At 43.6% G+C, this 26,664-nt stretch overlaps 1 protein-coding gene and 1 non-coding gene across 3 annotated transcripts in view; both read left to right on the forward strand.

Moving 5' to 3' along the window:
- Positions 1-1,253: 1,253 nt before the first annotated feature.
- On the forward strand, positions 1,254-1,365 carry TRNAL-CAA (transfer RNA leucine (anticodon CAA)). The gene is made up of 2 exons: positions 1,254-1,291; positions 1,320-1,365. It is a non-coding gene; the product is annotated as a tRNA-Leu (tRNA).
- A 6,305-nt stretch (positions 1,366-7,670) lies between these two features.
- Positions 7,671-26,664, forward strand: part of RTN4 (reticulon 4) — a 45,783-nt gene continuing 26,789 nt past the window's right edge. The window contains exons 1-3 of one of the 2 annotated variants that reach the window (XM_068153314.1): positions 7,671-8,275; positions 23,120-23,176; positions 23,978-26,407. In XM_068153314.1, the coding sequence (XP_068009415.1) occupies positions 7,822-8,275; positions 23,120-23,176; positions 23,978-26,407 (2,941 nt within the window). In that variant the 5' untranslated portion in view covers positions 7,671-7,821. The remainder of the gene's footprint in view (positions 8,276-23,119; positions 23,177-23,977; positions 26,408-26,664) is intronic. The other variant, XM_068153316.1, reaches the window with a different exon arrangement.

The following is a 26,664-nucleotide window of genomic DNA, read 5'->3' on the forward strand; positions in this document are numbered from 1 at the left end:
ACTTGATATCCTTCTATGATCAGGTGACCCACCTGGTGGATGTGGGGCAGGCTGTGGATGTAGTCTACCTGGACTTAAGCAAGGCCTTTGACACTGTTCCCCACAGCAAACTCCTGGCCAAGCTGTCAGTCCATGGCTTGGACAGCAGCACTCTGAGCTGGGTTAGGAACTGGCTGGAGGGCTGAGCCCAGAGAGTGGTGGTGAATGATGCCACATCCAGCTGGCAGCCAGGCACTAGTGGTGTGCCCCAGGGATCAGTGCTGGGCCCTGTGCTCTTTAATATCTTTATTGATGATCTGGATGAGGGCACTGAGTCGATCATCAGTAAATTAGCAGATGACACCAAGCTGGGGGCAGGAGTTGATCTGTTAGATGGTAGAGAGGCTCTGCAGAGGGACCTCAACAGGCTGGACAGATGGGCAGAGTCCAAGGGCATGAGATTTAACGCATCCAAGTGCCGGGTTCTACACATTGGCCACAACAACCCCATGCAGTGCTACAGGCTGGGGTCAGAGTGGCTGAGAGCAGCCAGGCAGAAAGGGACCTGGGGGTACTGGTTGATAGTAGGCTGAATATGAGCCAGCAGTGTGCCCAGGTGGCCAAGAAGGCCAATGGCATCCTGGCCTGTACCAGGAATAGTGTGGCCAGCAGGAGCAGGGAGGTCATTCTGCCCTGTACTCAGCACTGGTTAGGCCACACCTGGAGTCCTGTGTCCAGTTCTGGGCCCCTCAGTTTAGTAAAGATGTTGACTTGCTGGAGCATGTAGAGAGAAGGGCAACAAAGCTGGGGAGGGGTCTGGAGCACAAGCCCTATGAGGAGAGACTGAGGGAGCTGGGGTTGCTTAGCCTAGAGAAGAAGAGACTCAGGGGTGACCTTATTGCTGTCTACAACTACCTGAAGGGAGGTTGTAGCCAGGTGGGGATTGGTCTCTTCTCCCAGGCAACCAGCACCAGAACAAGAGGACACAGTCTCAAGCTGCACCAGGGGAGGTTTAGGCTGGAGGTTAGGAAGAAATCCTACACAGAGAGAGTGATTGCCCATTGGAATGGGCTGCCCGGAGAGGTGGTGGAGTCACCATCACTGGGGACTTGACAGGGTGCTTGGTTGCATGGTTTAGTTGATTAGGTGGTGTTGGATGATAGGTTGGACACAATGATCTGGTCTGGTCTATTCTCTTCTAGTCTAGTCTAGTCTAGTCTGATGGTGAGACTAGGGAAGGAACTCCATTACCTCATTTCTGAATTGACAAGAGTGTCAGGATGGCCGAGTGGTCTAAGGCGCCAGACTCAAGGCTTAGAGCTCCTTCCTGGATCTGGGAATTCTGGTCTCCGTGTGGAGGCGTGGGTTCAAATCCCACTCCTGACAGTGGCTTTTTGACAGGTTGGACTCATGATCTTTGAGGTCTCTTCCAACCTTGGTGATACTGTGATACTGTGATTGAAACTCAAGGAGAGAAGATTTAAACTGGATATTAGAAAGAAATTCTTCAAAGTAAGGTTGGTGAGACCCTGGAACAGGTTGGCCAGGGGGCCATGGATGCCCACTCCCTGAGGTGTTCAAGGCCAGGTTGGATAAGGCCTTGAGCAATCTGGTCTGGTGGAAGTTGTGCGCCTGCCCATGACAAGAGGTTGGAGCTAGGTGATCTCCAAGGTCCCTCCCATCCCAAACCATTCTATGACTCTGTGAATCTGTGTTAGCTTTAGAAACGCTGTAATCAGAGAGATCTGATCAACATTACAATGGCATAATGCACAATTGAAAAGAACTCTGTTGAAACAATTCTGTTGGATAAATCTTAAAGACTGATGGTTCTAGAATCTGATTTATTTTCTAAAGCTTGAAGCGAGGAAGATTTGTATGAGAAATAAGTAACATGTATGTAGCAATCTCTAAAGCCAAACTGGTTTGTTTTCTGATTTACCCAGGGATTTCCACCAAGCATATTGTCAAGTTACAGCTGTTTCCAGGCTCATGCATTAAAACTTGCATTGTTTAGCTACCTGATTCTATCTGATAGAATAAACCCCATTAATCTTAGCTAATAGCCTTTGCTGAAGTAATCACTTCAGCAGATTTTACATGGTATTCAGGTAGTTTGTTTTTCACAATTTACAGTGAGAAGAGCAAAAGCTATATATGTACTGAAAAAAATGCATTTGAAAATACCGTAGAGATACCTACCAAAGATGCCCTAGAGAGTCTGAAGAACCTTGCTTTTCTTTGGGGAATACAGTAGCCCTGTGTAGCTGCTTTTTCATGTGCTGTTTTCTCAGGATATTTTCCTTTTGTTTCTGCTCCTTTTCACTGGGTAGATGAGAAAGAATTCAGCCTAGATTTATCTCTGTTTTATCTCCTGTCCTTGCCAAAACTTTGTCTGCACCTAGGTAATCTTCAACACAGTTCCACTGGCATGACTCACCTAAAAATACATATCTATCTATAACAGCCAGGAACTAGTTCCAAAACCAGTAAAACTAGCAAATTCAGGTTTCCTATAGCTTCAGGTCTTACGTTGTTTGCATCTCTATCCTGGAATATCTTCAGTCATTCTTACATCTCTCTTGTTCTCCTTTTTAGCTTTGCCATCTGGGTAAAAGACAGACATGCTTGTAAATACTACTTACTTGCCGATGGCTTCCAAATGGAATGGGTAACAACCAAGTTCTCATGGCCCACCTTAGCTCTCTGTAATTTAGCCAGCTGCTGATTTTTACAGAGCTATCAGGAATTTAAAATTCTTGAATCTTCTGACACTGCCATAGTTAACTGAAATTGTCCAAACTGTTCAGAAGGTGTAGTGTTTTATGTAGGGAAAGGTGAGGAAGATAAAAGGCTTCAGTGTACGATCAGCCTGATGTGATAGTGAGAAAGCAGGGTAGTTGTGTTGAAATTTTTTTTAGCTGTCCTATCTTTGCCTGACCCAGATAAAAGGAAGAGCTCCCTAAATGCTCATAAGCAAAGAGCAGTAGTCAATGGCTTTGGTGGTGTACCATACCTTCTGTCTTTGGAAGTCAAAACTGCACTGTGACCCCAAAGTTCAAGTGAAGACTCCAGCTGTTGTGGTTGGATAAAAGCAGTCACAAGGGACAAGTTATTAGCAGTGAGCAAAGTGCTAGAAGATGGTGGGCTGGTGCCATCTGAAATCAGTACTGTTGCTTCCAGTGCAAACTTGGCCTGTATATTTAAGTTTCATAGTCCCAGGAGCAATGCCATCAACCTTGTCTGTACAGTAATGGTGCAAATTAATATATTGCATCTTTTTAATAATGGAAGATAAGTCTTTAGTCTTTATTTTCACTTAAGTTTTCTGACTGACTGCATGCTCCCTCAGAGTGTCCAAACCTCACTCCCCTGACTGCACAGAGAGGAGAGGGCTTCAAGGAAATGATGTATATTAAATCCATACAGTCTGCTTGTTGGGAACTTGTTAGTCCTGCAAGTTAAGCAGACTTCCTTGGAGTCAGTTCTTAGATAGGAGGTTCTCCAGGAATATGGAAGTGCTACAGGAAATGTTTGAGGTTGTTGCACAGAAGTCTCATTTCTCTTCAGTATAAACAACATATTCTTTGTGTGTGGAAGGACCCCATTGCTAAGGGTCCCGTATGTCAGTAAGACATACAAGTGGCATCTTCTCTGTGTATTGTCTTTTAAGACCAAATGGTTCTTTCCAAGACAAAGAGTAATCAGACCAAAATCCAATGACAGTGGATTCCTGTGCAGTTTTAGTGAGGTGAATTCTTCTTTCATCGTCTCATCTGCTGCAGAGCACTGTGGTTGCTTTGATTCAGTTCAAATGCTGGTATAGTTTAATGATGAGCAAATAGATTCTTCTTCACTGTTGTAACATAATTTTTAACATTATGCATCACCTTTGGATCCTTTGAATGAAAGCTTAAATGGACCAAGTTGTGGCCTAGAAGAAAATTACCTGGATGTAGGAATTTAAAGCTACAGCTAATGGCAACTTAGTACTCATTGCAGTTGGTGTAGTTTAGAGCTGTCCTTAATCAGTCTTATTTATACAGATGGACCAGCTGGCATCCAGCAGGCTGGCTGAAGGAAGTTTTAAAGACCATTTTGTGACAGATGTGAATCAGAACACTGTACAATGACATGGTTATTAGGACAGTTACTGTGGAAATGGTCTGGTTTGATTGATCAAGGTGATCTTTGGGCCATAAAAAGTGGGAAAATTTGCTCCATCTAAGTCAGCCTATGGGGTATTAGAAACAATTCCAGAATAGGAAGTGCCTGGAACACTAAAGAACATAAAAGGTTTTAAAAGCTACAGTCAAGAAAATGTTAATTACTTCAGAGGAACTGGCTAAAAAGCAGGCTCCAGAGAGCCTAATAAAGCTGAACCCAACTTGGTTACTGTCAAGGGATGTATGAATAAACAAAGCAGTGATGTTGTTGTAATATCCCTCTACTGATCTGGAAAAGAAGTACAGTGGGTGTTCAAATGGAGACAAACCTGCTAGGTAAATGCACTTGATGCCCAAGGCACTGCAGCACAGGCATAATCTGAGAACAAAAGAATCAGAGTTTTCTCTTTTCAGAGATGAAGACATGATGCTCGATACCTGGAGGACTGTACTTTGAGCTTAAAAAGAGGGACAAAAATCCAACCATCCTTGCAATTTTAACTCCATCTTTTTAATTTGCTGCTTGAGACCAAATAGGGTTTTTTTTTCTGTTTGATCCCACTGTGAAGTGATAATACTCTATTTGTCCCATCACAATTATTTTCCTAGTCTATGATATGCTGTGATATCATATTACTTCTGTGTGAGATCAAGCAGAAGGTCACAGTGGACAGGAGAAAATTCTACTAGTGCAATAGCCACTGTCAGCACTGCTGTGGAAATCCAGAAATTCACCAACTGGTTGAATGCATATGGTGAATACTTGTCTTCCCAAATTCAGTACATGAAAGCACCTAATTTTCCAAATATCTGCAAAGTACATTGGCAATCTGCATCTAAGAATTGTAAAATATGTTTCTGAAGAAATAAAAGAAAGGCTGTTTTGCAATGTACTTTCAATACTGGAAAGTTGTAATTTCCTTTGCTGTGTTAATTTGACTTACTCCAGATAGCTGGAACTCCCTTCCTGTTTCCCTTCAAGACCTTTAGTCACTTCCTTTTTCTAATTAAAAAACCCAAACCTTTTCACTTGTCATTTGCTAATGGTGGAGTCCCTTTCAAGGACTCTGATAAAATCAGCTGAATTATATATAGATTTTTCCTATTTGCAGATGACCAATAGTCACTGCAGTTAGCTATGTTAAAATGAGTTTCGGTGCTGTGTCTGTACACAGAATTTTACACATTGTCAAAAGTACCTTGTTGCCTTATATGTTAATGGCATGCTAAAAGACCATTTGCTTGTTTAACCAATAGATGTGCAATACAGGTTGATACCTAGGCTGAGCTTGGGTTCCACTCTGTCCTAAGTAGTACAGTATTTTAAAGGAAAAGAATGGAAGTCTAAAGACCTCACAGGCATTTCAGTGCTTATTCACCTGCTGGGAGTTTTTTTATCTCTGTCAGGATAACAGTGTTGCATTCACTGTATTTATCAAAATACTTTTCACATTCTTTCTAGTAATTTATGGAGGCACAGAACATTAGTGTCTGTGCATCCTTGGGAAAAAGTCTGATCTGAAACTTACTGTGCCTCGGCTGAGCTGGGACAGGGTGCAGGGAAAAGCTGCTTGGAGGAGCAAGGATAAATGTGACAGAGGAATTCTTAAGCTTTAGCTTAAGAAAGTATATTTTTTTAAGCAGCCTGAAAAAATATAATTCAAAGAAAGTAACAATTTAAATTGATGATAAAAGTAAGAAAAGGATGTACATTTGCCTTGATCAAATGAAGACTGGAAATTAGTAGGAAGTCTCTTATTTAGAAAATGATGTTATTTACGCTCCCCAACACAAACCGCAGCAACAACCTAGCCCATGCTCAAATAGTTGGATTCAGGCAACTCATGCAAAGAATGCAATACGTTTCTCTGCGGCAAAAGAGGACTCAGTTCTGGGACCCCAGAGTCCCTCCCTGCATGTGTTGCCATCCTGTTTTTCAGAAAGAGACTGAATGCTGGAGATCTGCCCCGTGTCTGATGGTGGTGAATCTTCCCTCTGCAGTTTGAGCTGCCCACTCCCTGCCTCCGCACATTCAGGTATGTTAAGCAGAGCCCACTTGGAAGCTCTCCTAGTGCATCACAGGGTGTCAGTCCTCCTGCTTAATGGGGCTGCTCACCTGAACATCAATCTCTGCCTACACTGCTTCCCACATGGAAGTAACAGGAGTGATTTCTTTAAGTCTTTGCATCTCACTGATACTGCAGTTTGCTTACTCTGAACGTTTCCATGAACTGCTTTCTTTATTCAGGTACATGTGTGAGCATAAATCATCTGTGGGTTAAAAATCCATACTAATGTTGGAATATTATTAAATATATATTATAAGTCCTTTTGGTCTAATTACAGTAGCCGTGTGGGTGGAAATTGCATCCCAACATAGGCCTGTTTAGTTAAAGTGTTACCCACAGGGCTTTGGCCAAGGTTCCATCTCTGAGCAGAAAGAAACAGACCACACCAGAGCCTAACACAGAGCTAGGCACCAAATTTTAACTTGTGAACAAGCTGCCATTTCTTCCCGCACAAGTTGCATAATTCGGATTTTAAAGAGATGGCCAGATTTGTTCAGATTACTGACTTAAGCTGATACGAATGGCTAAACAATTTTGTCTCTTCTGAAAACGTCTCCTATTTGGTTTTTCGTTTATTTTTATCCAGACATGGCAAATTCGGTGTGGTGTGGGGTTTTGGTTTTTTGTTTTGTGTGGTGGTTGTGGTGGGTTGTTTTGTTTTGCTTTTTTCCATCATGTCTTGGTTAAAACTTTCATTCCCCTCGGAGGAAGGCGCTGACTGGCTCCGCCTCTCACCGCGGGGGTGATCTTCCTGCCTGCGCGATGAGGAGGGGCCTGTCCCGCTCCCGGCCCCGCATGCGGATGCTCCTGGGATGCCGTGGGACCCACTCGTCACATCCAGGATAAGACAGACCATCAGTGCCTTCCAGCGGGGGTCTTCGAGGAGCCCCATGATAGTCTCCCCTTCTTTACGGAAGACCTAAGATGGTTTCTGGCCGTTGTTAAAAACAAAGCAAACAGAAAAAAAGAAAACCCACCAAACAAAAAAAAATTAAAAAACCCAACAAAATAAACCCGAGGTCAAAATTAAAAAAAAAAGTAACTGCGCCTGGAAGAAGAAAGTGATGAATCACGACACGCACTCTCAAAATGTCTGTCACGCTGCTGCTGCCTGCTCCCGGCCCACGGAGGGATGGAGGAGGAACCCCCCCCTACCCCGCCCCGGCAGTGAGAGAGGCTGCCCCCAGGACCGCCCCCTCTGTGGGGCCCCGGACCAAGGCGCAGGTGGGTCCGCCCCAGCGACCACTTCAACCCTATCCCGCATTGTCGGGGCTGAACTTTATCCGACTTCTTCATCCCGGCTTCGCCATCCCCGCGCCCCGCCTTTATGGTGCATATTCATGAGGCAGCCGCACCCAGGGCCGCCCATCATTGGCTGTCCCGCGGTCCTCTCCACTTCTCAATGGCCGTGGCCGCCGTCGCTCGGCGGTGTGGCGGGCGGGGCGGCGAGCGCGCGCTTCGCCGCTTCCACCGCCGGTGACTCAACAGGGCGTGGAGTCTGGGTCCCGCAGCGGCGGCGCAACCCGCCCTGCCTCCTTCCCCCCCCGCAGCCGGCAGAGGCACAGCCCTAGCGCCGCTCACTCATTGTTCCGTCACCTCCAGGCACCATGGACGAGCTGGACCAGTCACCCCTGGTCTCCTCCTCCACCGGCCCGGCGCGGCCGCAGCAGCCCCAGTTTAATTATCAGTTTGTGCTCGACGACGAGAAGGAGGAGGAGGAAGAAGAGGAGGAAGAGGAGGACGAAGACTTCGACGAGCAGCTGGAGGTGATGGAGAGGAAACCCGCCGCGGCTCCCGCCCCCACCACAGCCCTGCAGGAGCGGCCACCGCAGCTGCTGGACCTCGGCGGCCCCGCCGAGCCGCCGCGCCCTGCCGCTCCGGAGCCACCGCAGTCCGGCTGGAGTCCCCCGGGAGCGGTGTCCTCCTCCTCCTCCTCGGCCACCACACCGTCCCCCGCGCAGGAGCAGCCCTCGGCCCCCATCCGGCCCTCTCAGCCCCTGCCGCCCGAGCCTGCCGCCGCCGTTGCCCCTCGGAAAAGAGGATCGTCCTCCGGATCGGCTGGTGAGCGCCTCTGCCCAGGGTCGGGGAGGGAGAGGGTAGTGGTCCTCGCAGCCGGGCGCTTTTCTCCGAATCGCTCCGGTTCTCGCTCCTCACTGTCCCGCCGGGAGGGTTCCCTTTGTCTGCCGGCCCTCGGCCGCCAACTGCGGCATCGCTCCGTCCCCTCAAGCCGGGGCGCGGCCCCACTTCTCGTGGCCTTGGCGTACATCGTGCGGGGAAAAAAAGACTCTCCTTTCTCTTGTTACATTTTATTTTTAGTTTCTTCACTGTCCGTACTCCTTCTTGTTCTGTTATGCTAATGGCGAGAGGAGAGAAGCGCCGCCCCGGCCGCCGCCTCGCACATGGGCCGCCCGGGGGCGAGGCCGCCGCCTGGCAACGGCCGTGTCGAGGTGGGGTACGCGGGACAGGGCCGATGTAACTGCCGCCGCCCCTTCGGGGACCCGCGGGGGTCCGGCATCTCCCAACCCCAAATCTGCATGGCCCCTCGTCGCATTGTCCCGGGCACGATTCACCCGCAGGGCGGCCTTGATCTGCCGGGCTGGGCGGCGGGGAGGCCAGGCAGCCCTGCGGCGGATTGCTGCTGCGGGCGGGGGAGGAGGGACATACCGATGCTTTTAATCTTACTCATTTCATACAAATTATCTCGCAGGGAGAGGCGAGGTTGAGGAATGAAGGAGCAGCGCTGCCCCTTTCCCAAACCCGCCTCACGGAGCCTTGCGAAAAGTGAGGGGATAGGCGTCTCTGCCGGTTTGGCACAACGGCCAGCCCTACGGCCAGTAGCCCTTTGTGGGAAGTGCCGCTTTCCGGCTTCAGACAATGAAGCTTAAACCCCAAGAGGGAATGTAAACTAATGGAGTATGTATGGAAACAACAAAAGGCGTACTGGCTGCTGTAGGTGTGGCAGAGTAAAATGTCAGCCTCACGTCCTGCTTGTGCCTCCAGGATGACTGCAGCTAGCCATAGCTGTCACCTGGAGCTTGTCTGAGGTGGTCATCCCTTAATGCTGAGACACTCTGGAGTTCAAAACTGCTGTAGTGGAGGGCGTGTCGCCTCCTGAGCAGTGGTAGGGCTGCCAATTGCTAGTGTTTGCCTTCTTGTAAAATCTAATCCAGGAGCTGACCCAGCATGACTAATATGTTGCATGCGGATTGCAGTTGTGTCGTGGCTCTGCTTCTGGTCAGCTCAAAATACAGGAGCTAACTTGAGGCCATTAAAGCAGTGAAAATTTACACATCAAGGTGCCTTATTCTAATGATGGTGCGTTCTTTATTGCTGTTGTCATTTGTGTACTGTTTGTATATTGTAAACTGATGGTTAGAAGATGCAGGATTTTGGTAATATAATTTGAAGTCATGGTATGAGTGGGTACAATTCTTGAGACTTAATAAAAAAAAGCATCTGGAATGGTAACACAGGCCTACTAAACTTGAATTTAGTTTTGTTGGGGGAGTTTCACAATGCATCTTATTTGCATATGTGAGAGGACTTTATGGTTAGGTTTTTTTTACTTCCACCATGTAGAAGACAGATGATGACAAAAGCTTGGAACAGACTTGAGAGAAAAGACTCTACATAATGGGTGACCAGAATTGTATTGTTTTCTAGGCAGGTTCTTTGAAAGGTTTGAGCAGAACAGAATGGATGGAGCAGGATCAACCAAATCCTGTTTGAAAAGTAATGATAAAAGTTGATTTCTAGAGCTGATTTGTTTTTCTACTCTGACCTCTGAGGGACAAGACAAAGAGCACAATAATTCCTGAAATACATCCTTTTTCTATTAGAATAGAGAAAACCTGACTTTGAGAGTTATTGGGTAGTGTAGCTGAGTAGTGTCAGAATTGCTGTATTTAATCAGTGGTGATTAGTTTAGAGTGCTGAAGTGAGATCTGGGAGGCTTGATGGGGCTCTGAGCAACCTAATATAGTTGGGTGTTTTCTCACTTACTGCAGGGAGGTTGGACTAGATGGTCTTTAAAGGTCCCTTCCAACCTAGTGCATTCTGTGATTTCTGGAGACAAGTTGGTGTAACACACAATGCTCATCTAATCAGTTGGAATATTAGAGGCTATGTCTTAACTACTTGAAACTATTAGATGGGAAAACAATGTTTTGGTAAAAGCATTGCCTAGTGCCTAGTCATGAATATGTTGGTGTGGAGTACTTACTTTTGAGTACATTAGGTATCGATTTAAACATTGATCATTTTTTAGCTTTGCATCCCACAGTTGGTGTTAAAACTCAGTCAAAATTATTTCTTAGTTCAAATTGGTTCACTTTCTGTTTTGATATGCAATTGGCAAAGTTGATTTGATGCTTGCCACCTGTGTCAGGGTGACCATTACATGGATAGCCAGGGGTCTGGGATAGTTCCCTCTCCTCTGGAGCTATAATTTACTTTGATCTTTGTTGTAGAAGTTGAAGGTACAACCAAAGAACTGAAGTTCACAATCTAGAAGTTTAAAAAATATTCCATTTGCTTCATAATGAAACTAAGGCAATAGTGCTGCTTTTGGCCAGTGTAACAGAGCAACTGTGAGGACTGCTTGGTAGCCCATTAAAATGTGTTGTTTATATATCTGGAAGTGTTTTCAGAAGTTAATCTTTGTAGCTACTATTAGGAGTATCCAGGGTCATTTTTACAAGGGACTGTGACATAATTAGATAAAATGCAAGTCTCTGGCTGTGTATCAGCAGCCTACCTTCTTCAGAGCTAATATAAATATTTGCTGGAGAAGGAAACAAGTGAGAGGACTGCAGTAAAGCTTAGGCTCCTGGACACTTCCTTTTTTTTTTGCTACTCACGTGGGTAGCAAACCTTACCGTTCTTGGGAGATTACTACTTAAATGTTTTGATTACCAAAATTTGCATACAGCATATTAGTCAGTCTTGGTTTTCCATTTAGTTTTATAGAACTTCGTTTAATTCATCAGTGTTGAGAGGAGGTTTCGTGAATAGTTTACTGATGTGCCAGACAGTGTCAAGAGGAGGTCATCAGGGACGCCCCAGGCTGTGCTAGGAGCACATAAACATGGTGAGTTCAGCCTCACCATGTCAGCCCTAGCTGCAGTAGGTGGTGGTTAAATTGAGTGATTTATACCTGATTCTGCTCGTTCTCTAGAGTGTGGGCATGTGCAGATCCTGTAATTTTTATATGATTTCTAAAGCAAAATACCTGTTCCTCAGATTTCTTTTGTTGTGTTCCAGAGTTTTCTGCATGCTGCTCTGTATGCACACTGGCACAGGGAAGTTGTGCGGATTTTAAGGATGGAATGCAGCATGACTTGGGAAAAATGTTTGTCCTTGAATACATTGGTGACTTTCATTTGCACCTTTCGTACACTAAAATATGTGTGCTCTGCTCTTCAATGTTTCTGAGAGATGTGAGACCCTTTTTCCTCCTAAATGTGGTCTGTAAAGCTGTAGGGGAGATGGTCATAACCCAGTTATATAAAAGGTGGAATGTGATTATTCTCCTATTGCAATCAGCATTACAGTGGTGTAACAGGAGGAGAGTGACCAGCCATTTGGCATAATAAAACTAGTGTGTTTTTCTTATTTTGTGTTCCCATCTTCTATGTGAATTCAACAAGGGATGGTTTTATGTGGTTTGGTTTGTTGTCTTGAGCATGTACATGTCTAGCACGGTGGGCCTGCTGCTGTAATTCAGCTAGTACAGGAGTTTCTAAAATCCAACAGCTATTTCTTCTCTTAACCAGAAGTATGTGCAAGGATAGTCATGCCAAAGTTGATGATACATTTGCTTCACATGTTCTTTGACTTGTTTTCCAGGATGAAACCACACATCTTACACCTAACATAATGATGTTGCCCTCAGGGTAGTTTTGAATTATGTTGGGAATTTTGCCCTTGGCAATGAAAACCTACAAACCACAAGTGAAGAGCTGCTCTTCGTTTCCCCTTTTTTCCCTTTTATCCTTTCCTTCCTAGCTGTTCTTTAAGGAAGCTTGCAGCAGGTCTGTGATGTGAGGACTGTCTTGTCTATCTTGTGTCACTGCTGAACCCTTTACTCCTGTTAGTGGTTATCTGTACCCCTGCAAGATGAGGACCGTGTTTAAGCCTCCTGGTCAGTGGTTTCACCTGCTGACTCGTACAAAGTGGCTAGAGAAGTGTGAAGTCCTTTAGCCACAGCTAATCTACAGGTGGGTCAGCAGTGAATGTCAGGGGAATATAAAATGCTAAAGTCAAGTCTCAAACTTTGCATCTCGGGAGAAGAGAAATAAGCAGTGGTAGCTGGTATGGTAAAAAAGAGAATCTTAAACTAGATCTGTATTTGGGAAAATAGGATTTCTAAGTAACTCACAGATGTGTCTTATTTGAGTAGTTTGTGATGCATATTTCTAGTGTAACTTTCTGCTTGGTTTATTGTTGAGTATATTTTCTCTTTTCTTCTCCAGTGCCCCAGGTGGGGAGGATGAGGACTTTGGAGAGCACTGTCTGAGAGCCTGGCTACTAGCAGAAGGCATATAGGCATCAATTATTCTAACTCTGGTGACCCATGTTAGAATTGGGCATGAGGGAGTGGTTTTATTGCTTGCCACCCAATTTTGAGGGAGCTTGGTGGCTTTTCGTGTTTCGGTGTCCCTTTTACCACACCCGACAACTTGGTGGCTCTGATTGGACTCCTCTGGCCTTTGTGTGCTGGAAAGGTATTAGAATAACAAAGGGCAGTTAACCTACAACTTGAGGCATGTCTTGCTGTGCCTAAATTGTTTCTTTGTTTTCTGTTAATGTTTTGAATGAAATCAGTGTTTCTTGAGCTGGTCTGTTACTATAGTAACTATGAAGCTAAGATACAAAAATTACCAATGCATAGTTCAGTGTGGAAAAGCCCATTGGGTTCTAGATATTTTGTAAGCTAGGGAAGAGTTACTGGTCTTTTGATGTCTAGAAAATGTAAAGCAACTTATAGATAGATTCTTCTGAGGTATTCAAATACACTGATGCATGAAACAGGAGGAAAACTAAGTACAAAGCTACATTAGAAACAAAAGAAAAAGCTATTAAGTAAAACTAGTGAGACGTATTCTAAGTAGAGCAGTTGAGTATGCTTTCGTGTGTGGTTGGTGGTATTTTCCCTTGTCAAATGATCTAAACTAGAGTTTACTCTGTTTGCAAATGCTGTGCAGTGTTTTCTGTTGTTTAAAACTTCAGGGAAGTGGGGCATAGCTAGCGCAGAGATCACTGGACTACATCCCGATGACATATGTTTGGTGGATGGCTTTTTAAATTGGCATTTACATCACTAAGAACTATTACAATAGTGATAAAGTAATGGGGTTATTAGTATTCATAGTCTGAGGAAAATCAAATTATCTCAATAGAATGTTTTTCTTTCAAGTGGAAATAATCAATCTACTAACTGTAGCTGTCAGATTTTAAGTTGGAGATGTCTGAATTCCTGCTCTTCCCCGTGGTTTTTAGTGGGTTGGCTCCATTGTTTTGGGATGTAAATTGAAAGAATATTTCTGGATTTATCCCACTTTCTACCTTCCCCCCTCCCCCACCTTGCATGTAGAAGTGCTAGTAATACCAGTTTGACCCTCCGTGGTTTTGCTGGAAGGCTTACTCTGCCTTAGGTACGTGCTGTGAACTTGCAGCTTCTTAATGACCAGGGCAGTCATGTCATCAACTTCATCAGCTAAGAGAATATGTTAATTAAGATGTCTTTAAATAAGATATAGGGCTGAGATAAATATAAACTTTTATGTTCTCAGTCTATTAGATGCTTTTAGTCCAATGCTGAAATCCTACTGCTTGTCCACTTGGTCCTGATTTGTGACAATTTTTCTTGAACTCTGATGTTGCCTCTTTTCTGGCAGAAAATAAAATTCCTTAATGCCTGTCCTCTGTCCTTTGTGTGATAAATGCCAAGTCAAGCAGATGAAAGAGCATGTGTGAGGCCTTCAAAAGCAGGTTGTAGCTGCAGATCTGAAGGAACAAGCAAGATTTGGAGGAAATAGAAAAACATATGTGGTAGTGATGGAAGAAAGGCTGCTTCCTTCTTTGTCTTTAGCCAGCTCTTTATGTATTCATGCCTTCAGCTTGTGACATGCTGTTAAAGAGCAAGAGGATGAATGTCTAGTGGTTTTAAACCCTCTAAAAGATTGTATTATCACATAACAAAACAAGTTTTCCTGTGTATATGACTTGTCAGTGACAAAGACATGGAGCGCTGAAATCTGTTTTGATCAAGAGCCATAATGAATCCTCTAATGTTCTTTTTCCTTCTTTGGAGATGAAGAAATCTCATGCATCCATTTGTTTTTATTTTACAGACTATAAATTCTTATGCCAGAGGCTTGTCACGCAAGGTAATGTGTTGGGAGTAGATGCTGAAAGAAATCAGTAGCATCTCTTCTCCATCCCTTACAGATTAATTCAGCTAATAAATATGTTATTCCTCAGTAATGAAGTTGCTAATCTAAATACTGCTTATTTTGTTTAATTGTGGGGAAAGAAGGAAAATTCCATCTGTACAAATCAATGAAAAGGAATCTTAATGATTGGTGCAATTTCCAAAACTAAATTGGATAATGCCTGCATAATGATAGGATTGGCTCTTCAGACCTCCTGCCTTTGAACAAATTCTGGTGTAATTATTTTTTTTCCTGCATTGTGACACTGCCAGAACCCAAATTTCTGTTACTTTATGGTCAAATAGTTCTCTTTTTTCCAGACCCAGGCTGTTAGTATTTTTTTTTTTTGTGACAAATACTGCCAAATTCTTGATACTTGTCCTTAAAACCATGTTGAGCTAACATCTTAGCAGCTGGCTGGATTGTTTCTTCCTGTTTCTTTCTTTCTAAATATATTAAAATAATTTGGTGACTGTGAATGCTGGATCTGTGTATGTATCTGAGATTGTTCTCAACTCATTCTAAGACTTGTTAAATGTATTTGTGATGCTAATTGTGATTCTGAAGTGTGGGTATTGCAAGCCATCAGAAATGGGCTGTGACTAGTTGAAGTTCATAGTTGTGCTCACCTGACTCCAATACAGGGAGGTATTTACTCCCCACCAGATATTAATTCTGCAAGCCAGCTGAATTAATGTGATTTGGTCTGTTGATACACTTGGGGAAGGCACCAACTGGCCTTGAGTGCACAGTTAATCTTTGGGGCACTTGTTGTGGTGTGTCTCTTTTATCTGTGAGCTTAGTTTATGCTCAGAAGCCAAACAGCTTATCTTTATTCTTCAGAGGATTTATTTTTCCTTATGGTGAGGCACCACTGGATTTATGGTCTGTGATGGGTATGTGCATCCATCTTTTTTCTGAGAAATCCTTGTTCTCTTGCTGAACTTGGTACAAGTCATGAAAAGTTTCTTTGGAGTTGAACTATGTGTCTTCGTTTCGATTACTTAAAATACAACAGGTTGTAGTGTCTCTGCTCTGAGGAAATAGTGGCACTCGTGTGGATGAGGGACTTCCACTAGGACCTCTAGAAATCATCTAGTGTAACCCTGCTGCCAAAGCAGGATCACCTAAGGCAAACTGCACAGGAATGCATCCAGGCAGATTTTCCAGGTCTTCAGAAGAGGAGACTCCACAACCTCTCTGGGCAGCCTGTTCCAGTGCACCGTCACCCCCACTGTAAAGAACTTCCTCCTTTTGTTGAGGTGGAGCCTCCTGTGTTCCAGCTTATACCTGTTGTTCCTCATCCTGTCACAGGGCACCACTGAGAAGGGATCATAACCTTCATCCTGGCATCCACCCTTCAGGTGTTTATAGACCTTAACAAGAGCCCTTCTCAGCCATCTTATGACTAAGGAGTCCCAGCTCTCTGTCTTGATAGGAGGGATGTTCAAGTCCCCCAGTCATCCTTGTAGCTCTACACTGGACTCTCTCAGTAGATCCCTGTCTCGTGAACTGGGGAGGCCAAAACTGGACACAGTATTCTAGGTGTGGTCTCACCAGGGGAGAGTAGAAGGGGAGAAGAACCTCCCTAGACTTCCTGGACAGACTTTTCTTGATGCCCTCAGGATGCTGTTGGCCCTCTTGGCCATCAGGGCACATTGCTGTCTCATGAACACATTGCTGTCCACTAGAACCCCAAGGTTTTTCTCCATGGGTCTGCTTTCCAGCAGGATGGCTCCTGTACTGGTGCCTGCTTTTAGTCCTCCCCAGATGCAGTAGTCCACACTTGTTCTTACTGGCCTTCACAAGGTTTGCCTTTGTGCACCTCTCATTGGATGGTAGAACAACCTGATGGGGTGTCAGCCACCTGTCCCAGTTTCATGTCATCAGCAAGTGGCATTATGGAACCGTCCTCTGAAATGCTGCTTGCATCTTGGCCATTCTGTTTTTAATCAAAATGAATGCAAGAGTGAGCTGAGGCAGGCAGTTGGGCTGTGGCAGCTGTCTGAAGTATTTAATGGCCATTTAAAAACACCCTTCTAGTGAGTACTTCTTTTGGCAATCTGGGAATTGTAATGGAAAGAATTGAAATAGAGGCAGAATTAATGTATCATCTTTTGTCCACCTGTTCTTGCTTTGGTTGGGTATCACAGGGCAGTGGTACTGTCTGTCTTGCTTTTCACTCTGTAGCTGACATAAGGAGGATAAAATGGTGTATCCTGTGCCCCTGTCATACACTTTATAGTAGTTGGACCTTGTAAAAATGATACTGAAAAAAGGCTTAAACCAGTTTGCTTATAGATTCTTTTTTTAAACATTCTCTTTCTTTTTGCTTGGACAACAAGCAATGCTGGAGACTTGTGTTTCCATAAACAGTGTATTTAAAGCAGCAAGCATTGTTTGAAATGTTTGGGGTTGGACTTGTTTTCTCTCTCTGTTTTGAATAGCATGAGATATCTGCAGGTTAGTGTAACTTGCTCTGAAAGTGACTGCACTTGCCAGTAATTTCCATGAAGACCCCAGATGACCTGCAGCTGTTCTTGTTAATAATCAAAACTCCTGGATCCTTTTGTGATCCTAGCTGTGATCCCCTCAAGATGTTAAAAAATGGAGCTTCTGTGTTCACTTCAAACTTCAACAATCTCCTGTCTGTAGCAACTTGCATGCTTGCCTCGGAGATTTCCAAGTACTTACCAGCCTGAGATTCCTAAACTGGTAACTTCTCTCCATAAACTTGCACCTATAACTAGCAGAGCCAAATGAGAAAACACAATTGCATGTCGTGGCCCTGCAGCTTGATCTAATGATGCTATTAATAGTCAATACTCATTATCTGTAATCCTATAAATATTTGTTGAAATACCTTATTTAGAGCAATTGCATCATAAGAGGAGATGATTTCAATGGAGTTTGTGTAGGCAGCTGCTTTTCCCAGGAAATTCTTGCAAAGTTGTGTGCCCTTGTTTACTCTGCAGTAGGGATCCAGGCATCCAACAACTTTGCGCTCCTTGAAATCATTTAACTTTTAGATGCCAGGTATGTTGTCTTTGACACTTCATACCAAGAGGTAACAATTTACTTGTAGATGATTTAACACTAACACACAGAGGAGAAGAAAACCCATAACTGGCCTTCCCTATGGTTAGGAAGTGTGAGGGTATTGCATTAGTGTCAAAAAGCCTTTTGAGGTTTCTGTAGTTCTTGAATCTGTCAGAGTGAAAGTTAATGGTAGTACTACATACCTGTGTTTTGCTTGGAAGATGGTTTGAGACCAGAAACTGCTTGGGGCAGCCTCCACTGTGGGCAAATTAGCAATGCCACATGTTGGAGAAAGCAGACAGTTTCTCTTTCATACCTGTCTTAGATGGATTGCTGCAAAAAGGATGTTGACTTGCTGGAACGAGTCCAGAGAAGAGCAACAAAGTTGGTGAGGGGTTTGGAACACAAGCCCTATGAGGAGAGGCTGAGAGAGCTGGGGTTGCTCAGCCTGGAGAAGAGGAGACTCAGGGGTGACCTTATCACTCTCTACAACTACCTGAAGGGAGGCTGTAGACAGGCTGATGATGGTCTCTTCTCCCAGGCACCCAGTACCAGAACAAGAGGACACAGTCTCAGGCTGTGCCAGGGGAGGTTCAGGTTGGATGTTAGGAAGAAGTTCTATACAGAAAGAGTGATTGCCCATTGGAATGGGCTGCCCGGGGAGGTGGTGGAGTCGCCGTCATTGAAGGTGTTCAGGAGGAGACTTGATGGGGTGCTTGGTGCCATGGGTTAGCTGTTTGGGTGGGTTGGATTGGTTGATGGGCTGGACACGATGATCTTGAAGATCTCTTCCAACCTGGTTTGGTTTATTCTAATAAAGTTTTATTCTAATTCTAAATGTAACTTTTACATGACATATGAGTCACACCACAGGTGCCATTCCTTTGATTGTTACCCTGTTTTCTTTTATTGCTAAATATTGGTATTGACAAGAGAGGCCCTTCAAAAACAATGTCCTGTGTGGTAAGTCTGTAAGATAAAAGCAGTCCTTGTCTTGTTAGTTAGGCATTTTGCTCACTTTCTAACCATGCAAAGGTGACGTATGGTAAACAGTATTCTTGCCAGCTTTTTTAATAACAGTGTATGTTCTCCAGCAGAGCTAATCCAGGAAATGGTTTTTATTTTCTGAGGACTGAAACTGCCTTCCAGCACCCTGATAACAGCGTGTGACCGAGGCTAAGCTGTGCATCAGGACAGAGTTTACTCCGTGTGTGGAGAATGAAATACTCAGAGTTGTTTGGGTTTTGTTCCTCCTAATGCCGAGCACTCACATAAAAATAAGGAGAACACCAGAACAATAAACCCACTTCAGCACAGGCCTGCTGCTGATGCTTGGGAGAGCAGATGGAAGGGCACATCAGTTACCAGAAACCCAGACGAGGGTTAGAACTTGCTGAGTTATTTTGGGGGTGGCGGGGAGGTGGGGTAGGAGGGTGGGGGCGAGAGGATGGTTTATTTTTTTTGTCATGAATTGCTTTTCTTGGAATAGTCAGTCTACTAATTTTTCATTTTGAATACTCTTTTCCTTCTCTGGAAATTTTTGTGGCTAACTTTGCTTTTTTTTTTTTTCCTTCTTAATTGTCTGAGAAATCTCTCTCCATTTATTTCTGGGCTGGTAGTATCAGCATCTTGTAACAACACCAGTTAGTGAGCAATGAGCAAATATTGAGAGTTACAAATGACACTTCTTTGTCAGCTTTGTTATTTTTAAACAGGTTGGTGCAGCTTATGTTTTAGCTGAAACCATAATGCAAAGTGTTAGTGTCCATGCCAGTGAAAGGTGAAGCCACAGGGTTGTTTCTGAGGGCTTAGTTAATGGTAAAAGCCAAAGTAAAATTTGCAGAATGTTTTTGTCTAAAATTAGAAATGCAATCAGTATGAATTGCTTTGTGCATCAATTCTCTTAACCTTTCTCTTTTTGGCTAAAAGCAGACATGGAGTCTTTGGTTTGATGATGTGAGGGTATATAATGATTGAATACAATATTAGTATTGCCAGGTGGGGGTTGGTCTCTTCTCCCACACAACCAGAACAAGAGGACAGTCTCAAGCTGTGCCAGGGGATGTTTGGGCTGGATGTTAGGAAGAATTTCTTCACAGAAAGAGTGATTGGCCATTGGAATGGGCTGCCTGGGAAGGTGGTGGAGTCACCATCACTGGAGGTGTTTAGGAAGAGATGGATGAGGCACTTGGTGCCATGGTTTAGTTGATTAGATGGTGTTGGGTTGGACTTGATGGTCTCAAAGGTTTTTTCAACCTGGTTTATTCCATTCTATAATCACCTGTGCAAGTGTCAGTCTGTCTATAAAGTTCTCTTTTAAAGTTCTTGACTGGACCAGTAATAGTAATACCAATCACAAATAGGAGCTCTGTCTTTCCCTTGACTGTAATGTTGAAGGTAGGTTACTAACCTGCACTGTTACAGGCTTTTGGCATATACATTTTAGAGTAATATGGAGATTTAATGTTCACTTGGAAGTCTTAATTCTTCTGTGTTTCATGAAACAAAATCTGTCTACTGATGGAAACAGTAATCTAATAGTTCACCTTTCTGATTTTTTTGTTCCTATTTCTACGAACTGAAGACTTCTTGGCTTGTCTCTTTTTGGGTGAAGGCCCATGTACATCAAGAAGCTCTGAATCTCTACCTTTGAAAATCTTGCTTATAGAGCTTGATATATTCTGATTATGTTTTTCACTCAATTTTAGTAATAATGTACTCTTGTTTCAGTCATAGTTTCTGTCACTGATATACAAAAGGAAACATCACCTTCAGGAGGATCTGTCCTCCTCACTGCTTTTAAAAATTAGGTTATTCCACTAAACATGGTACTTTATGACAAAATTCACCCCATTTATGAGCTATTCCCAGTGCTACCAGTTGAGTAATGGGTGGGAAGAGGCAGCAGGTTCTCTAGAGTGTTCTGCAAGTGTTAGCTGAAGGGACTTCTGTGTGCTCCTTCTGGTGTGTATGCCTTTGTGCCTGGGCAGTCTTCCTGTAATACCAGGTGATGGTCTGATAGATACTGAATTTTCTCATCTGCTAAATCACCCCCAAGGTATTGCTTCTGGAAGGTTTCCCAAGGTTTTGCTTCTGGAAGATTTCTACCTCCAACATCTCAGCTAAGGATTCCTCGGTGCAAATGTCACTTCTGGGTAAAATACTATTCCTTTCAGCATGTCATTTGGATTACAGTCTGAAGAGAATGGTTTATTTAGCCAGAAATGCTGCTGATGTGAGAGTTGTAGAGGTCCTATTCTGTTCTCCTTGCTTACCTGGCATTCTCGTACGGGGCTCACAACAGGAAGAAGTCTTCATATCATCTTCCTTTCAGCAGGAAAAAATGCTTTTCTGATGTGGGTGGAGGGAAAGTGGGTGGTTCTCCTTGGCTGCTTAGGAAATACTGCGTTTATGTAATCTCTTTGCACACTCCAGCTATGTGTGGAAAATAAACTTTGGGTGTGGGCATAATATCCTTCCATTAAGAGAACCTGGGAATTCAATAGCTGGCACAGCTATTGTGTGCTTCTGTGTTGAGTAAATGGAATACAGAGTGTTTTAATGGAGACACTGAAAAGTGTCAATGCTTCTTAAAACTGGTATTCCTAACCGGAAACTAACGCTTTTCTCTGAGGCTGGGAAGCATCAAAGAGGCTGGTAGTAATATTGAAAGGTCAGAATTTTTGGTGGAGTATGCAGTTGAGCTTTTGGACACCCACATGTGCTGCACTTCCAGGGACTTGTACATATTCCTTTTGGATTCCTTAGCCCAGCAGACTTTGTCTTCTTTCTTTGCCCTTCTTTTATTACTACATTTTTAGCACCTGCACTCCACTGCCTCTGGTTTCCCAGTGAGATCATTTTCTGTAGGGTTGTCAGTGTTCTCCATATGTTTCACAGTCCAGTCTGTTCAGGTCCATTCTGCTTTTTGTCCTGTTTCCTCCACTCCAAAGTGTAGCCCCTTTCCAACAAATAAAGGGCCTGGAAGAGGTGAGAGCATGTGGTTTCAGCAAAGGTGCAGGCTGAGGAGTAGGCTCTGCCAGCTTCCTTGTGAGCTGCTACATCACAGGTCCCTTGAGACTTTGGACTTACTGTGTCGGTGCAGTGCTCCACAGGGAGTGTGCCACAGGTGGGTAAGGGATGGGTGGTGACAGGTTGACACTGGCCCAGGTATGGAGTATGTGGATACTTCTACTCCACAGCAGGATCAACATCCAGTACATACATGGGGGAGGTGTTGCCTGTTCAGTCCATCTAGGCATAGTGTTGAGAGGAGGAGGAGAGTGTGCTGCTGCTTGATGCAATCCCTGAGGCTTGCTAATCTAAAACTTAAAAGTTCACCAGTAACCCTTGATGTACCAGGCACACTAGATACTGAAGAGAAACCTCTGATGTTTGAGATAAAAGACTGATTTTGAGGAATGCAGAGCAGCTCTCTAGACTGATTACTCCCAAGCTGTGTTCTCACTGAAGCCTCTTGTCTTGCTTTCCATACCACGGGCCTTGCTAACTTACCTCATGGAGTGGTGGGCCCCTTGTGAGCAATCTGCTTGCAAAGGAATCTCCATGAGCCAGGGCATGTAAAAGGTCAGAGACAATGTCAGATAACATGCAGTATAAAGTTTGGGGTTGCCCAGCTTCTGCCATCATGCTTTAGTGAAGGATGGTGACTTCCTTAGCTTTGGATAAGCATGTCCTTCCTTATGTGTACTTAGTTATTTGAGTGGAAATTGGAGAGCTGTGATGGTTGTGTGAAATAGTAGGGTTAAAACTTTCAACAAAGCAAAAAGTACTCTGTCAGTCATGGTAGAGGTGATTTTAAAAACGATGCCTTCATTTGGAAACTTGCCCATCTTACAATGCAACAAAAATAGGAAAGACATACAAATAAAGAATTGGTGTGGTAATTTACTGTTACCATTTTGGTCAGTATCAGCATCCCTGATTCATGCTCTTGTTGTGTGGAGTTGCAAAGACTGCTTGAGTCATTCTAACTTTGCACAATTTTTGGTGGAGTCTCTTTAGTGCTGCTGTTCACATGCAAGTTAGGAGAACCCCTGACAAAGTGAGCTGCTTAAGGACATTGTGTGATTGTCAGTGCCAGGTGTTTTTTCTGGTACTAGATGCTGTAGCTGTGCAGTAGTGTGGAAGTTGGGGGGAAAAGAACAGAGAAGCTATTGTATGTCTTGCTTTAAGAGTCATAGCTACCTTAGAAAGTGGAGATCCCTGAGTTGCTTCAGTAAAGATCCCATTGTACACAGAGATCTGAGCATTGTCTCTTGCAAGTTACTTTTCTTGTATCTAGATCTGTGGTTCTCTGTGGATGTTGACTGTGTATCTGTTGGACTTACTGGGAACTGACTACTTGCACACTTTCTCCTCTCTTCAACTTACCCTTTATTTCTGCTGAGGTTGTTTGTTTGTTTTTCAGATGAGACCCTTTTTGCTCTTCCTGCTACATCTGCGCCTCTGATGCACTCCTCTGCAGGCAAGTTCTTTCTGCTCACCTTCATCTGAATACATCTTCCATTTCCAATCCATTCTCATTAACCCTTTCCAGTTAGTCTGCCTTTACAAAAAGTCAGCACGGGTCCAAGAATAGCGTCTGTAATGGTTTTCAGTTTATCTGTTCAAGACTTTAATATACATTAACTTCTTTTGTGGTAAACTGTTTCATAACCAAGCTACAGTCATCTGTGAATTCTTGGACCCTTGATGTAGGAGTCAGGTTGATACTATTAACAGATTAATGCTTAAAAGCATAGTTGCTTTACTGACTCAGCAGAAAGATTTAATCCATTGTAAATTTCTGCAGTATTTCATATAAGTAACATCTGTACCTGTAGTATTTTATGTATTAGCTACAGTGTCCACCAAATTCCCATTAGAAGTGTCAAAAAGACTTGTTGCTGGCATGCACACTTGTGCATGTTTATGCACAAAGATCCATGCATACCATCTCTCTGTTTCTCCTTGCCACCCCACCTTCTCTCTTTCACTTTAATACTGCCTTCTACTTGGATGCTCTATACTTGTCTGGCATCTTCAGCTTTACTGTGATCTTGTGCTGCATAAAGTTGCTGCTTGTGTAGCTTCTTGTGTACTTATCTGCTAGAAGAGGTGAAATAGAATAGCGTACTTTAACTGATGCTTTAATGAGTAATAGTATTTATGGTAGAACTTGGGAGAATCTCTTAGTAACTAACATCATGTGAACCTGTCATGAAAGCTTGCATTGACTTTAAGAGCACTTGCACTCTCTAACTTTGCTTTCTGTCCGTCGTCACAGAAAAAGTTATGGACTTGCAGGAGCAGCCAGGTAGCGCTAAGTCACTTGATCCAGAGGATTTTACTGCAGGCCCGCCTGATACTGCTCCTTCTCTTCCCTCCTCCTCTATCTCAGCTGATCCTTTTAAAGAGCATGCAGCCTTTGATATACTCTCAGATGGATTACACGCAAGAGGCATTTACAAAGAAAATGCAAGTGAGGTTTATAAAGAAACTATTGAAAATTCAAGGAATCCATTTCTTGCAGAGAGAGATGAAAAAGACATTTCAGAAATTAAATACTCAGAACCTCCATTTGCTAAAGCAGAAGCAGCCATTTTATCTCAAGCGAAGGAAGAAACACAGCTAGAGGGCCCTAAAGAATTACCTAATCTGGAGAAAATGCCTGCAGAGCAGCTCAGAATCTCTCCAGAAACTCCTCAAGGTTTGTTTGAGAAAGATGAGGGAGATCTCTTTTACAACAGAGGTGATAGTCCTGGTGAAAAAGGGACATTAAAAGAAGATCCTTATAGGAGGGAAGAATATGCAGATTTCAAACCATTTGAGCCAATGTGGGAAGCAAAAGGTGCTAGTCATGGACTGAGCAACATGAGAGAAGATGTTAGAAGTAAGATAGATGCCAAACTGGAAAGCAGTTTAGATGAGAAATATGGTATAGATATGCTGAATGTGCAGAAGGGTTGTGAAAGAGACAGTGAAGGCAGCACTGAAGATCGTTCTTTCCCAAGTACCCCAGAAGCTGTAGAAGAACCTTCGCAGACTTACATCACTTGTACTAAATTTGAATCCTCCCTGAGTCCTGATGCTAACAAAGTCAAATCCCTTTCTCCGCTAGAGGAAGGCACTTCAGAAAATAGAACTGATGATGAGAAAAAAATTGCAGAAATGAAAGCTCAGATGAGCACAGAACAAGGTGATTTTAGCACTCAAGCAGTTGGCAAGCAGGAAGGCCAGGAAGCTGACTATGCTAAAATGGAGAGTTTATCAACAATGCCATCTGATGCTGCAGCAAATATGCCTGAGGGTCTTACTCCTGATCTAGTACAAGAAGCATATGAAAGTGAAATGCATGATGTGGCATGTACAAAACTTGCTTATGAAACAAAGATTGATTTAGTTCAAACTTCAGAGTCAGTACAAGAGACTCTGAAACCTGTGACACAAATCTGTCCCTCCTTTGAAGGGTCGGAAGCTGCTCCATCACCAATATTGCCAGATATCGTTATGGAAGCCCCACTGAGCACTGCGACCACTGGTGCCGAAGCGTCTGCTGTGCAGATTGCAGCTTCCCCGTTAGAAACATTTATTCCTACTGCTAATTATGAGAATGTAAAAGAAGAGACTGAAAAACCTCCCTTATACCAAGAAGCAGTGAATGTGCCACTGACACAGGCCCAAGAAGAGGCATTATCGTTTAAAAAGCCTGATCGTGAGACTAGCTCCAGTCCTGAAGATCTAGAGACTCCATATATATCTATTGCATGTGACTTAATTAAGGAAACAAAAGTCTCTGGTGAATCTGTTTCTCCATCCTTTACAGATTATTCAAAAACACCAGTAGCAGAATGTATTTCTCAGGATGTGCCTGAACACGAGGAAATTGATGAAAAAGCATCTCCACAGTTTGGGAAATCTGACCTGTTTAATAGCCAGGTGATACCTGACTTTACTGAGAAAGTGAGTGAAGATCCATCTCTCACCTTAAAAACTAAACCAACTGAAAATACTCTAACTGATGATGAACATGAGGAGCAGTTGGTGAATTCAGTAGCTGCCATGGGCAAGCCTTATCTGGAGTCTTTCCAACCTGAACTGGACTCTTCCACGATTGTTGCTGCTCTGCTGCCTGAGCCAATACCTACAAAAATAGCCAAGGAACAGAAGATTCCTCTTCAAATGGAAGAGCTGAATGCTATGGCTTATTCATCTGACGTATCTGTTGCTAGGGAACCAAAACCAGGAGACAACAAAGACCTCTCACCCATGGAGCTTTCCCCAGTCCCAGTGGAAGAAGACTTTGTGATGCTAGCTCACCCTAAAACCACTCCTGAGTTTGGGGCAGAAGCTACTGAGAGAGAAGTAATGCACAAAGATGAAAGTGAAGAGATCAGTAAGGCAATGCAAGGTGAGAAGAGGCAGTTGCCTTGCCCAGAGCTACCCTGTGATCTGTCTATAAAGAATGTAGAAATAAAAGCCAAGGAAGATACTAATGTCTTGAAAAAGTCCTTGGAGGCTGTGGACAGAGAAGTGCCTGAAGTATCTATGACATCCTTAATGGCCACAGATGCCTCATCTGTGTCTGCTGAAAAGGAGATAGTCAGAGTAGTAAAACCAGAAGCTTTTGGGAAAGAAGCTGAGCAAGAAGCTGCTGCTGTTAAAGAAAAGGAAAAACCTACTGCTGTATTTTCTGCAAAGCTGAATAAATCTTCAGGTAATCTGTGTATTTGCTGTCTTGCAGCTTGTTAATCTGCATAATTCTTTAGCTAAATTTAAGCATGTCATGACTTACTACTATTCTAGTCACCGTCTGTAAACTTCTCTGTGTAGGCCAAGGGTAACATAGAATGTTAGTGCCTGCACTTCTTAACCTTATTCTGATTACTTCAGTACTTTTTTTTCTGTTTATTCAGGATGAACTCACTGTCTCCAGTTTTCTCCTTCAGTTCTCCTGCTGGTGATCTGTTGATA

This window comes from Melanerpes formicivorus, unplaced genomic scaffold, assembly GCF_026170545.1.
Source record: "Melanerpes formicivorus ecotype bairdi unplaced genomic scaffold, bMelFor1.0.p_v2 SCAF_25, whole genome shotgun sequence".
Classification (NCBI taxonomy): Eukaryota; Metazoa; Chordata; class Aves; order Piciformes; family Picidae; genus Melanerpes; species Melanerpes formicivorus.